Genomic DNA, 14,795 nt, shown 5'->3' with positions numbered 1-14,795 from the left:
GGTGGGGGGTGTTATAAAACTTATCTACCTGTGCTTAAGCTTGGGTGGTAGTTGTTGTTTTGCTAAATACAATATATATATATATATATATATATATATATATATATATATATATATATATATATATATATATATAGTAGCCAAGCATAATGAAACCCTTAAAATATAATGCTAAAATATTATACATTTTAAAACCGATAGTTCCAGTATTGAATGCTGAATGGTGAATACACTGCTCCAGCCATGCTAAAATCCATTACATAGTTGCAATGGCAAAACACCTGTTCCACAGATCACTGTGCAGCACCCATAGCGAATTGCTATTTTTGTTGCATAGGAATGTTCTCTTTAAGGCAAGTCAGGTCAAGTCAACGTCCATGTTTGTAACACCTCTGGGCAGCCTGAGGGATGCTATTCTCTATGGATACAAGAACAGCTCCAGTATAACTTTATTTTACAGTAATGTTCTACATTTACGTACTATATAATTACAACAACTATAGTAATTACTAGGTAATAATGCTAAAACCCTGACTGTAAACCATTTTAAGTACATAGTTACTTATTATCACTCAGTACTTTCTTGGATAAGTACACTGCAAGTATACTGAAAGTACATGTACTGTAAGATAAAGTGAAACCACAGCTCCTATCTACTTAAATGGGAAAAGATCGAAATCTCCAGAACCGTTGGTCAAGAATATAATCAAACAACATATTTTAAATCAGCAAAAAATCTGACAACAATAGTATCAATAGTAACAAATATGCTTCTTAAGCTCAAATCACGCTAAAAAACAGAATTTTTCAGGCTGGTCCAGCTAATGCGTATGCAAGTGGATTATATCATGTATGTTCTTGAAGAAAACTGACAGGTGATGTCTCAATCAAAAAAGGTGATTCTGAACTGTAAGGCAGTTCTTCCATTCCAGCAGCCGCCATATAACGAAATCTCCCATTCTTAAGTATACCAGTGACCCATCTCATCCTATGCAATCTTAGTTTCTACTCTATTTTTGATCTATTATGATCATGGAGTGTCATACATAACAACACACCAAACTATATTTACAATATAAAACAGACGTTTGTCCCTTATTACTAAAATATAATGACAGATCTAACCCCAAGTTATAATAGCTGCTACACCCCTCCTAGAATAATAAGTCTAAATCTACTATAAATCTAATGAAGCCTTCCAAACAAATGATAGACAAATGTTTTTTGAATGGTTGTATAGACAAGATTGAAGATAGTCTTAAAGGAATCACCCTAAAAATGAAAATGCTTTGATCATTGACTCACCCTCATGCCATCCCAGACGTGAATGATTTTTTTCTTCTTCTGTAAAACACAAATGAAGATTTGTAGGTCCATACAATGCAAGTGAATGGGGACTGACATTTGAAGCTCCAACAAGCACATAAATGCAGCATAAAAGCAATCCATATGACTCCAGTGGTTTAATCCATATCTTTTGAAGCGATTCAATCGATTTGGGGTGAGAACAGACCAAAATGAAACTCATTTTCATTATAAATCTTGACATCAGCAGTCTCTAGGCACGATCATGATTTCAAGTTCGATTACACTTCCTAGTGCTTGACGTATGCGCAGAACGGTAGTAAGAGTAATCCAGCTTGAAATCACGATCGCTAAGGAGCATGATCCTTTTACGTCTTGCTTGTAATGCATGCTGATGTCAAGATTTACTGTGAAAAAGCAGTTACTGTATATTTTTGGTATGTCCTCACCCAAAACTGATTGGATCACTTCAGAAGACACTTGTCAGAGACAAGTTCAGAATAACTCCCACTGGAGTTATATGGATTACCTTTATGCTGCCTTTATGTGCTTTCTGGAGCTTCAAAGTTTTGGACCCTATGCACTTGCATTGTATGGACCTACAGAGCTGAAATATTCTTCTAAAAATCTTTGTTTGTTTTCTGCAGAAGAAAGAAAGTTATACACATCTGAGATGGTATGAGGTTGAGTAAATGATGAGAGAATTTCATTTTTGGGAGAACTATTCCTTTAATATCAGCAGTTATGGTCATTACACTTAAAGGACCAGTGACTGGATGTTCATTTTGGGAACTTCTGTTTTTTCAAACAAATGTGATGGAAACCCTATTATGCACCCCTTGTCAGATTTATGCCCTTTTATCTGAACTGGGGAGACTTTTATCCCTCGTATATATTCTGTGCTGAGTCTTTATCTCAGCATCAAGTCTCCCTCTTTCTCTTTCATAATCGTTCACAGCACATTCCTGCTTCCTCTCTGCTACTGTACAGTATATAATCCCGTGTAGCACTTTGGTGTAAATTTGTTCAAGCATAATCAGTCAGTCCAATTCTGTATGGTGAAATACTTCAAAATTACTTTAGATGTACAAAAAATGCACAGCCTGCCTGAAGGAAAACATTACCATTATCATCTCGATAAAATGCACACTGACATGGTGTACATCCTTTTATTTAAAAGATAAAAGGGCCTATGTGAACATAAGTCAGCTGTTCATTCATTTTCATGAATAGCACAACCACACGCAGCCTTGAACGATGTTGCTTCTTGCATTGAGTCGATTCAAATGGTCAGACATTACCTAGCGATGCTCCACTCTGGTTCGATGCGTTGAACAGCTGGGTCATCTATATACTCAAATGTCAGTCTCTCCCTGACCTGAGCGCGATCCACGCTCACGCTGATCTGAACGGAACCAACGCCTGTTAGTGAAGGGGCTGAATAACAGACGATCTCTGTCATAGTTCGTCTGTGGGCAAAGCAAACAGATACAAACCAGATATCAGATTCTGCCAATAGAGTACAAACAACAATAAGTCTTTACTTAATAACAGATGGCTGCACATATTTAAATTCTTCAGACACACTATATTTGAATGAAGCTTGTGGGCGGCTCTCTGCTCTTTTTCAATAGCAGTCTTTTTTTACGGTTTTCTCTGAAAGTGCTACCTGTGCAAAGTGTGCATTAATCATTCTGTGCAGTGTATTTCAGAGTATTAAGCCATTACTTATTTCACTCTTACACACACTCTGGTACACAAACAGGAATGTATCATCCTATCACAGGAACACAGAAGAAAAATAGAAATCGACAATTTGCCAATATTTCATTAAAGCAGTCGGCTCTTGCACCTTAAAGCAATACAATTTCCCTTGTCTTTAAATAGAGATCTTGGAGAGAGAGAGTAAGAGGAAAAGAAAAAGAGCAACAGAAAAAAACAGCTGGCAGGGGGTACACCATTTAGGTGAGAGGAAGAATGCAGTATACCAGCAAAATAAGTAAGAGAGGAAGTAGAAAGACCTGAGTAGAAAAAGTGCAATCTAGAGGAACAAAAACAGTTTTAGAAAGATAGTATACTGGAGATCATTAAGTTCTGATGGAATCAAAGGTGAAAACTGCAGTATGCCTGGATAACCTACTACTAAAAATGTGCAGTATACTGTATCGCATAATGCACTCAACTTGACTTTCCATTTCCATGTGACAAGTGCTTGGCAAGAAATATGAGCCACAACTTTTAAAAACTCTTTCTTAACTCATCATTTGATCAGAGAACTAAAGTTAAGACATTTTAACACAAAATCAGATTAAAAATGTAAAATAATTATTTCAGAGATGACACCTGGAATAATAAGGCCATGTGACAATAATGTAGCATACTGCTGTTTGAAATGTTTATAACTGCATACTGCATTGTTTCACATACTATGTTTTAAAAATAGTAGGCAGTATACAGTGTATACTGTGCAGTTTGCAATAAGTAGTACACTAGTATTCCATTCTGAACAATGCCCATGTGAAAAGAACATAAAACTCTCAATACCAATTATGCTACATTGCAATTTAAACCAAAATATATTTGTTACTTAATTGTCATATATTTACACTGTTGTTTAACACTCGAAATTATATTTTTATTAAGTATTTCTAAGATTTATGCATTTTAATTTCACAAACAAAATTCCATCAAATTGAAATGTGTAATGTTTAACAAATTCAATTTATAAGACTTAAAATATGGTTTTTACTTTTATTGTATTTTATTAAAGATTACTCGTTTCAAATTTATGTAATATTGTTATGAAATTGAAATGCATAAATCTAAAAAAAAAATTTTTTTGAGTGTACTAAGAATAGTGTACAAGAGTTAGTGTACATCTCTGTTGTTGATTTCTTTTCTTTCTATAGTTTACTTAAGATCTTACTCCTGGACTAGGTAGAAGACTTTATGTTTGTTGTTTTGGCCTTTCCCCATCCTGAAGTTTATTGCTTCCATTCAGAGTTGTTGTTTTTCTTTATATTGTACATCTTTGTAAATAAACCTACAATTTTAAATTTGTTATTTATGGTACTGGGACAAGGGACAGGCTATCGCTCAAAAACCAATTACATCTGTTACTCCTCCCCGAGACCTTTTGTTGAAGGTGAGGACGTAACACATTTCCCATGCATTAACATGTCAAACCATTTATTTGCATATACTTATATACACTCACTAAGCACTTTATTAGGAACACCTGTACACCTAATTATTACTGCGATTATCTGATCAGCCAATTGTGTGGCAGCAGTGAAATTCATAAAATCATGCAGATACGGGACAGGAGCTTCAGTTAATGTTCACATCAACCATCAGAATGGGGAAAAAAATTTGATCTCAGTGATTTCGTGTCATGATTGTTGGTGCCGGACAGGCTGGTTTGAGTATTTATGTAACTGCTGATCTCCTGGGATTTTCACACACAACAGTCTCTAGAGTTTACTCAGAATGGTGCCAAAAACAAAAAAAACATCCAGTGAGCGGCAGTTCTGCAGACGGAAACACCTTGTTGATGAGAGAGGTAATCGGAGAATGGCCAGACTGGTAAACTCAGATAAGCACTCTGTTCATATGTAGTGAGCAGAATAGCACCTCAGAATGCACAAGTTGTCGAACCCTGAGGCGGATGGGCTACAACAACAGAAGACCACGTCGGGCACTTTATTAGGCCATAGTGTTCCTAATAAAGTGTTTAGTGTGTGTATATAAATAATATATATATATATATATATATATATATATAAAATTTTCATTACATATATTATGTAATTAGTATATATACTATATATATTGCATATATTATAATATTATATAATAATATACATATATTTTTGTTAACTTCCAGTTAATTTCAAAGGGTCAAAATGTTTTTTTAAATTAGTTTCTTTAAGAAATTCCCATCTACATATTCTATACTTTGATTTGTAAACTTTTATGTTACTTTCTCCATTTGGTATACTTCCATGATTGTTTCTCGCAATCTTTCAAGTAGTGGGGGCTCTGGTTTAAGCCAAGTTTTAGTGATAGTAGAGATTCTTACTCGTAAAACTCGCAAGTCTGGTTTCCGAAAAACACAGTGACGCTGCTGCCTGCTCCAAGGTTTTCTCCCATGATGGTCACCTTAGTTCCTCCGGACTCTGGACCCCGACTGGGGGACAACTCAGTGACAGACGGCATCTGCAAGATAAAGAGAGAAAGACAGGAACAGAGAGACAAAGTGAGAGGTACAAAACAAGTGTAAGACAGAGACAAAGTAGGCTTAAAGGAATATTCCAAGTTCAATACAAGTTAAGCTCAATCGACAACATTTGTGGCATAATATTGATTATCATAAAAAAGAATTTCGACTCGTCCCTCTTTTTCTTTAAAAAAAGCAAATATCAAGGTTACAGTGAGTCACTTTTAACTTCAAGTGTGAATGTACACGTCAATATCAGCTGAAGGTAAATCAATTCTGAATCAGCCTATACTGCCTAGATGTGGGTGGCTGTTCCACAAAATAAAGCTATATCTGTAAATAACAACTGTCCTTTATAAGTCTTTATGTCTTCAGCTCAGCTTGCAATAAAGAGCGAACACTACAAAGAAATGCCTTTTTCGTTCTCTTTATTTACTGCACATAGGGACTGAAAATAGCAGACAGCAAAAAACACAGAAATAGACAGCTCTGAGTCTTACGAAAGCACATGAAATGGCTGGTGGCCAACTTCACACGTGCGCTGACTAAAAATGCATTAACACCAGTTTCCGACTCGCCTCTGATTGATCTACAACTGGCGGGCCACACGGGGATTCTGTGTTGTCCAACAACATTTGGCGGAGCGTTCGAGATAACATGTTTTTTTATATTTGACTGTGATATGGAAGGTATGTAGGTGGTAGAGACCCATGGTGAAAATCACACACTGATACACACAAATGCAAACACAGTCGTACAGGAAGTGGCTGCAGCACATACTGTATATAAACAGCTCTCTTAATTAGTAGAGGCTGTTAATTGTTGTGATATAATTGTTTGCTATACTGTGTGTGTGTGTGTGTGTGTGTGTGTACATGTTTATACTACACTGTGGGGACCAAATGTCCAGCCAGCGGTCCCCACGAGGGAAATGGCTTATTAAACATACTAAACGATGTTTTTTTGAAAATGAAAAATGCAAAAAGGTTTCTGTGAGGGTTAGGTTTAGGAGTAGGTTTAGGGGATAGAAATTATAGTTAGATCTGTATAAAATCCAAAAAATGCATGGAAGTCTATGGAGAGTCCTCACGATGATATAAAAACATAGTATGTGTGTGTGTGTGTGTGTGTGTGTGTGTGTGTGTGTGTGTGTGTGTTAATGCTGACATTGATTATCTATTAACCCCAGGCCAATGGTTGGGTGTGTGAGACAGGTTCCTACAGGTGCAACAAGACAACATGGCAGCCATCATGCCTTTGATTCAGTTAATGGCTTTTATTGTCTCCATGTTCAATGCATGCTCCCCGTGGTGCTTTGTGTTTGTAATCACTCATTATTTTAATAACCGAGAACAAGTTTTATTATGCTGACAAGAGCTTCAGTTCAAAATAGAGCAAGCAGGGATGGTGCTTTACCAATAATAATGACAAACACAGCGGCAATCTGTAAATTAGCTAGCTTTTATGGCATATCTAAAGTCTTTTTTCCACGATGAGTGCATTTGTTCAATAAACACACTTTTCTTTTCATCTCTTGGCAAATAATGTGTAAACATTGCTATTAAATACTAATTACAAACATAATTTAAGAATCTACTGAAAATATGCATACAAAAAATACTACGTTAAAATGCCTAAATGAAGTGTTAGCCTTTAAAAGGTTTATTTATTGACCTTGTGGCTTTTAATGTTTCCAAATTTGCATGGAGATACCCTTCTAAAACAATAACAGAGTGATCTCCGCATTTCGTCAATGAGTGAAACATTTTCCACATAAATAACAAATAAGTAAAATCCTACTGCTAAATAGAAAATATTGTTCAAGTTTTGCACTAAAATCTGTTACACTAACAAACAAGTTCAAAAAAGTAACATGGTGCTACAGTGCTATGTTTTTTGGGCTTGTGCCATGTTAATACCATGTTTTTGTTATTTTTTTTTTTTTATTATTCTTTTATGTACCTTGGAGTACCATGTAAATAACATGGTACAAACACACAGTATGGTAACACTATGTACCACAATTTTTGTTCCTGGGTAGTAAGTGTTATTTCCTAATTGCTTATGCCTCAAAAGTATAGAAAATGGCTATTATTCTCCACAAACTTTGCTTTTGTCACCAGGACAGTGATATTTTGAAATGTACCTATTTCCAATGAGAAAATGGGCGAATGTGTCTTTTCGTTCACATAAAGTCAGAAAAAAACAACAACATATGAATCCAAATTAACATGTATTTATACTAAAGTAATACAAAAATGACTACAAAAGATTTAGAAGTGAGTAGTTTTTCGAGATTTACGATTATACTGTAAATTACTTTCACGAATCAGCCCCCAAATGTACTCATCATACTTCAAGGCGTCCAGCAAGGTCTTGATGCTGTTGTAATCCTCTTTGAGGTGCGCCGAGTGAGTCAGGGGAAGAGACGGGTATTTGTTACCATTATGGAGCAGCACAGCTTTGAGGCTCCTGGATGAGCTTTCAATGAAGAGGCACCACTCATTCTGGTTACAGGCGATTCCGATTGCCTCGAACAGACTAGTCACATGTTAGCAGAAGCAGAGCCCATCTTGACAGGTGAAGAAGCTGGAAAAAGGTTGGTGATGCTTCCTCTGATCTGCGACTTGCACACTTTCATCCAACATCCTCACTGCTTGAGCCTAGACGTCAAAAGCTCGGCATTGGACTTGGTGAGACCAAGATCTCTAATCAAGTCTTTTTGGTTGGGGTAGTATGGGTTTCTCTCCTCAGCTCCACCTCTGAAATTGTCATCTGGATCTACAACGTCTTCCTTGCTCTCTGACTTACTGCTCTCTTCTTAAAGACGGCTGCTCTCTCTCTGGAGGAGTGGGTACGGGGAGCTCATGGCAGTGTGGCACCGGGGCGATGGATGAAGGAAGGTCCGGATACGCGATAGTAGGTGCATTCTTACAAGTCCGACGTTTGGAAGGGTCCACCATGTAGAAATAGCAGTTGCTTGAGTGGTCAGTGGGTTCCCGCAAAATGTTTGGGATAGTGAACTTCATGGCTCTCTTTTCCCCTCTGTACCATCCTACAAAAATGTGTAATAATGTGTAAGAGATTCTCGCAACATTTGTCATATATTATATATTTTTTCAATAACAATGAAAATTGTAAAACATTTTAAAATTAAAAACTTTAACAATTTTAAAAATTAAAAAATTTTATAACGTAAAATTCCGAGCAACAATTGTCCATCTTACCTTCCAGAGTTTTTTTTTGCAGTGCTCGCAGGTGAAATGAGGTGCCCAGGGTTTGTCTTGATCCCCGACAGGCATGCCGAAATATGCCTTTTAGGCCTCACACATCTTAGCAGATGCTTCCACAGAGTACCCTTGTCTTGATAAATTGGCCTCAGACAAAGCAAAATGCATCTGCTGGATGCTTGCAGCCTCTTGATGCCATTTCAGAAAAATGTATCCACTTAGGCAGTTAGAACTAAACTGAACTGGTGGGCTTAAGGCCCCTCTATTTATACTACTATTTATATTACTGGAAAGTTCTAGAAAGTTCTAGAAGTTACTCCAAGTTTACTCAGCACTGAATCTATCTGGAATGTTCTGGAAAATAGGTAAATTTCTAAATATCACTATCCTGGTCACAAAAGCAAAGTTTGTGGGGAATAATAACCATTTTCTATACTTTTGAGGCATAAGCAATTAGGAAATAACACTTACTACCCAGGAACCAAAAAAAATAAAATAATAATAATAATAATAATAATAATAATAATAATAATTGTCATACAGTACCATAAAATGCATCAAAGCACCATGTATTACCATCTGATACCATCATTGTATCATTGTACTGCCACAGAACTTTTTAAAAGGTTTGTTACAACAGAATAAAAGCAATAGAGTTTTTTTATGATCCATTATATGGAGCCAGAACCTGGTGTGTAGGTTAAATGGAAGACTATGACCCATTGAAAGATACAGATACTTGATGCGGTGCTGAAGAAAGCCTTTGTTGCTAAAGTGAAGCTATTTAGATAACTGAAATATGTTGAGCTCTGAGCCATTTCCTCTGATTTGACATTTTGCTGTTGGAGCGGTTCTGGGAACAAAGCAACCTCAGCAAAGTTCACCTGTCCAAAGGCATAACATCAGAGTGACCCGTGAGTTCTCTTCAATGGACCAGCTAAAGCCCAGTTTAATTATTGCATTATTCAGAGATAAAGTTTAAGGTTTTACCACAAAGGAATAGAGCTGGGAAGAACGGGTCTGTAGTTCTGGTTTACACTCCCCAACGCACAAATGGACCGGGCCGGGTTTGCTGTCCACAGGAGCTGCATCCATCTCACACACAATCCTTAGAAAGAATAAAAATATAACATTCAGTCATTTACATTTAGAATCTTGCTGTGTGTGTCAGAACTGTGGTGCAGAAGGCAGCTCATTTGCTCATGACATATAAGAGCTGTTGGCTTACGGAGATCTGGGTTAAAATATGGCAGATCACATTCCACTCCCACCTTCCTTTCTGCCTCTAATGTCTTCTACAACAAAGGCTAAAAAGCCAAAAAAAAAAAAAAAAAAAAAATCTTGTGTTTGAGTGAAAGCCACCTGAATAACAGAAGTACAGAACAGTACTGTAAAGTAGATCCTACCTGAAAAGATAACCCTGACTAATAGTATGAGATGGAGAAATTCTAAGAAATTGTATGAGTTGGCTTGTGCAAAAATGTACTTTTACTCCAACAGAGAAAAGAAAAAAAAATTACATAACATATAACTATTACATATAACTATTATGATTTTTCCTATGTTTATCTTCTAAACCAAACCTAAACCTAACTATAAAGTGTAACCCCTTACCCAATCCCTAAATCTAACCATTTTTATAGGAAAATCGGTAGCACTTTATTTTACAGTACTGTTCTACATTTACGTACTATATAATTACAACAACTATAGTAATTACTGGGTACTAACCCTAACCTTAACCCATATTATGTACATGTAGTTACCTAATATTACTCAGTACTTTCTTTGGTAAGTACACTGTAAGTATACTGAAAGTACATGTACTGGAAAATAAAGTGCAACTGGAAAATCACTGTTGTTTGCCACAGAAGAAAGAGAAACATCTGGGTTTGGAACAAGTGTTCCTATGATTTTTAACCACAAACCCAAACTTAAACCTAACCATAAAGACTAAGCCCTTACTAAACCTAACCATGAATTTAATAGGACAATAACTTTTGTGCAACACAGAAGAAAGAAAACAGCAGGGTTTGGAACGAGACAATGGAAGCGTATTACAGGTTATTGACACACATCAGTCATTTGTATTGCATAAATAAATATGGAACGAGTAACCAAAATATGTTCACAGATGTTTCCTTTCTTATAATAAAGTGTTAGATAGGAAGCTAGATAAAATGTGATGACTGTTTTGTCTCAATTTAAAATTTTGTTTGTTGATTGGTTGGTTGGTCTCTAAGGGTATGAAAGTCATAACTTTTCGTACGAGCCAAGTCATATGATATCTTAAGATTTTGCCATTTCATTTGAATTATTACCAGTTTTCATGAGACGATGTTGGAAAGGACAAGTTTATACTAGGGCTGTCAGAATTAACGTGTTAACGCATGCAATTAATTACAAAAATTTTTCGCGTTAATTTACAGTTAATACAGCATAAACACAGGTGTGAAGGGTGGAACATTTGTAATATGTCCACCCGGAGTCATTACACTAAAGCACACGGCACAAACATATACACAACAGTGCCAGTGCCCTTCTACCAAGAGGAGCCTACAAGCTTAGCATTAAACAGCATAATGCGGCGGTCCCATAGACATTCTATGGGCGGTACTGTCGTAACACACTAGTTGACTGTTACGCTCTCTCCTATGATAGAGCTGCGGAGGTTGTTATATGAAGGTATTTTTGCAGCAAAACAACTGAGCACCTGTGACAGTGGAATTTGTAGTTGTAGAGATTAGCCACACATGTGTACCAGTAAATTTGAAATCACAGAGAAAAATGTTTTAAGAGTTGCAAACTTGTAGATTATTTTTTTCTCTACCACAAACACAACACAACAGTTACACCTTCTCAAATTCTTCATTGCAGGTGCACAAATCCTATTCTACGAATGACAAATTAAGAAACTCATACGCTCACATTTTTGCTACAGTTGTTGCAGTGAATATGGTGCAAAACACATTCACACACCCGCATCAAAAAACATGAAGTCACGGACAAATTTTGCTCATCCGCAAATCAGTATGTGAATTCATCCAATGAGAGTTGCACACTTGTAGAATATTTTCTCACAAATAATTTTTTTTCTTGGATATTTTTCTAGCACAAACATAAGTACATAACTACAACTGCTTGAATCTGCTGCTACAAGTCTCAAACACTGTTTTTCGCTTGCAAATGACAAGTTTCGTGCGCTCTCCCTTTTGCACCACATATCTATGTAAAATATGGAGCAAAAGTGATTTGTGCATCTGTAGAGGCAGCGGCGGGCACTGTTCAGAGATCAGAGAATTTTGGTCAATCAGAAGAGCTAGTTATACCAATATAGGTATGTTTTTTCTTTCTTTTTCTGAAGTCACTCACTGTTATACATTTGTTTATAGTTTAAATATGTGCGCTGGTCAGCTATGGTTGGTAATCAGTGTTGCTTAGTTAGATTAGCCTTTCTTGTTTCATGAAAGGTAAGCTAACGATAGACTACCTGCACTGTTAAGATTGCTATTCAGTCGTCTCATATTAAATGATACCCTCATATTAAATGATTTATTCCTTATATTCTCTTCTGCTTTACCTTCTAGAAAAATGACAGAAGAGGGTGGGTATTTGCAGGTGAGTGTCATATCATAAGTATGCACCTAATGTAAGATTACCCTTATGAGAATTTACCATGGTCAGAAAACCATGGGTACCATGTGTTTTTCTTTTTTTTTTTTTTTTTTTTGTGGATATTAATTTTTATAGGAATACCATAGTAAAGCAAAGGGATGTCAGAGTTTGCACTACAGTAGGCAATTTGCCCAGTAATTATTACTCACATAGGGAAGCAGTCCCGCAATTGGAAGCTATAAATAACATAATCTTGATCCCATAGGTATCCAGGAATTGAGAGAAACTAACTAAGTAAACTAAGGAGGCTGGAAGCACCTGTTTCCAAGTGATTAAGCCTCTGTTGCAGGTCAGCAGATGTGATTTAGTGGGACATTGCAGGGCACATGGGAGTGAGATAACTTACTATTCTTAGACTATGTAAATATTGATCTTATATTATATGGAACACCTATTTGCAGTGACATTGGATGAAAAACATGCTTTAAATCGCCTATAGGCTTTATAAAATGTTAATTAACCTGCTCTGTGACTCACTGCAGCTTCCAATTTCGGGACTGCTTCCCTATGGGAGTAATAATTACTGGGCAAATTGCCTACTGTAGTGCAAACTCTGACATCCCTTTACTTTACTATGGTATTCCTATAAAAATCCTATAAACACTGATTACCAACTGTAGCTGACCAGCGCGCATATTTAAACTATAAACAAATGTATAACAGTGAGTGATTTCAGAAAAAGAAAGAAAAAACATACCTTTATTGGTATAACTAGCTCTTCTGATTGGCCAGAATTCTCTGATCTCTGAACAGTGCCCGCCGCTGCCTCTACAGATGCACAAATCACTTTTGCTCCATATTTTACATACATATGTGGTGCAAAAGGGAGAGCGCATGAAACTTGTCATTTGCAAGCTAAATACAGTGTTTGAGACTTGTAGCAGCAGATTCAAGCAGTTGTAGTTATGTACTTATGTTTGTGCTAGAAAAATATCCAAGAAAAAAAATTATTTGTGAGAAAATATTCTGCAAGTGTGCAACTCTCATTGGATGAATTCACATACTGATTTGCGGATGAGCAAAATTTGTCCGTGACTTCATGTTTTTTGATGCGGGTGTGTGAATGTGTTTTGCACCATATTCACTGCAACAACTGTAGCAAAAATGTGAGCGTATGAGTTTCTTAACTTGTCATTCGTAGAATAGAATTTGTGCACCTGCAATGAAGAATTTGAGAAGGTGTAACTGTTGTGTTGTGTTTGTGGTAGAGAACATTTGTACAAGTTTGCAACTCTGTGATGTCAAATTTACTGATACACATGTGTGGCTAACAACTACAAATTCCACTGCCACAGGCGCTCAGTTGTTTTGCTCCAAAAATACCTTCATATTGTTATCTATATAAATAAAAGAATATCTGACAGTGCTTCCCTGTCAGTGATAAAATGATGGAGAAAGGAGCTCTAAACACTATTTGATGTACAAAACAAGCTCAGATGGGACTTGTGATATAAATCAAGTATTTTTCAACCTATGTAAGGCACATTTTAATTACCACAAAAGCACACCAAATCTTAACTATCACCAAAACGCAGAATGAGACGTTTTTGTTTGCAAGTGCTTTTCATGGTGAGTTCAAAGCAGCACTTGATGCTGGCGTTGAGGCTCTGACGCGAATCATGAACGCATGCTTCACGATTGCTGTAACAAAGCGTATAGCCACAGTCTACTGGCAGATTAATATTGTGGAGGATGAGTGTTTAAGGGATTTAATGCCCATTGCATTGAATATGCAACCTATGTGAGGACTAGTTTTTTCAATTAGTCAAACTCCCATTTAGACTTTGGGAAAAGTTTAATGTAACTTGAATTGATGATATTTTAGTGCATTTCTATCTTTGTATTGTGGAAGGCTTTGTTTGGAAAATGTTAACAAAGCATTATATTGCTACATATTGTTTTGTTTTCTTTCCTAAAATGGAAATAAATAAATTTTGACAAGAAAAGATGTATATACAGTGTCAAATTTCAGCACTTTTAAAATCTGTGATTAATCGCTATTAACTACAAAAAAATGATGTGATTAATCAAAAATTTAAATCGACTGACAGCATTAGTTTAAATGAATATTTAGATAAGTGGTCAATCAATATAAGTTTTTCTAAACTTATATTCCTGAACTTGTATTTAGTCAAATCTTGGACATTTGTTTATGTCCTTGGCTGGTTAGTGCTTGGGGACTAGTATAGCCATTCTGAAGCTGATCAACTTTCTGGTGGCTTTCAAGCTGGTTGACAAACAAAGTCTTGCTGGTTAAGCTAGTTAAGAAGCTTGGTTGGGACACCAGCTCACCAACACCTCATGCTGGGGACCAGCATTCAAAACACAACTGTAACAGATGTTCGTATTTGGATCAAAAGGAGGAA

At 36.3% G+C, this 14,795-nt stretch overlaps 1 protein-coding gene across 1 annotated transcript in view; it reads right to left on the bottom strand.

The window, feature by feature from the left end:
- LOC127419895 (plexin-A2-like) overlaps nucleotides 1-14,795 on the bottom strand; it is a 318,335-nt gene that overhangs the window by 73,939 nt on the left and 229,601 nt on the right. The window contains exons 14-16 of the mRNA XM_051661704.1: nucleotides 9,745-9,862; nucleotides 5,387-5,523; nucleotides 2,607-2,774 (exon numbers count right to left, since the gene is read on the bottom strand). Of these exons, the coding sequence (XP_051517664.1) occupies nucleotides 2,607-2,774; nucleotides 5,387-5,523; nucleotides 9,745-9,862 (423 nt within the window). The remainder of the gene's footprint in view (nucleotides 1-2,606; nucleotides 2,775-5,386; nucleotides 5,524-9,744; nucleotides 9,863-14,795) is intronic.

The sequence above is a fragment of the Myxocyprinus asiaticus genome, chromosome 29 (assembly GCF_019703515.2).
Source record: "Myxocyprinus asiaticus isolate MX2 ecotype Aquarium Trade chromosome 29, UBuf_Myxa_2, whole genome shotgun sequence".
NCBI classification, from domain to species: domain Eukaryota; kingdom Metazoa; phylum Chordata; class Actinopteri; order Cypriniformes; family Catostomidae; genus Myxocyprinus; species Myxocyprinus asiaticus.
Note: the sequence above shows the minus strand (reverse complement) of the source record. Positions and strands in the feature narration are given on the sequence as shown.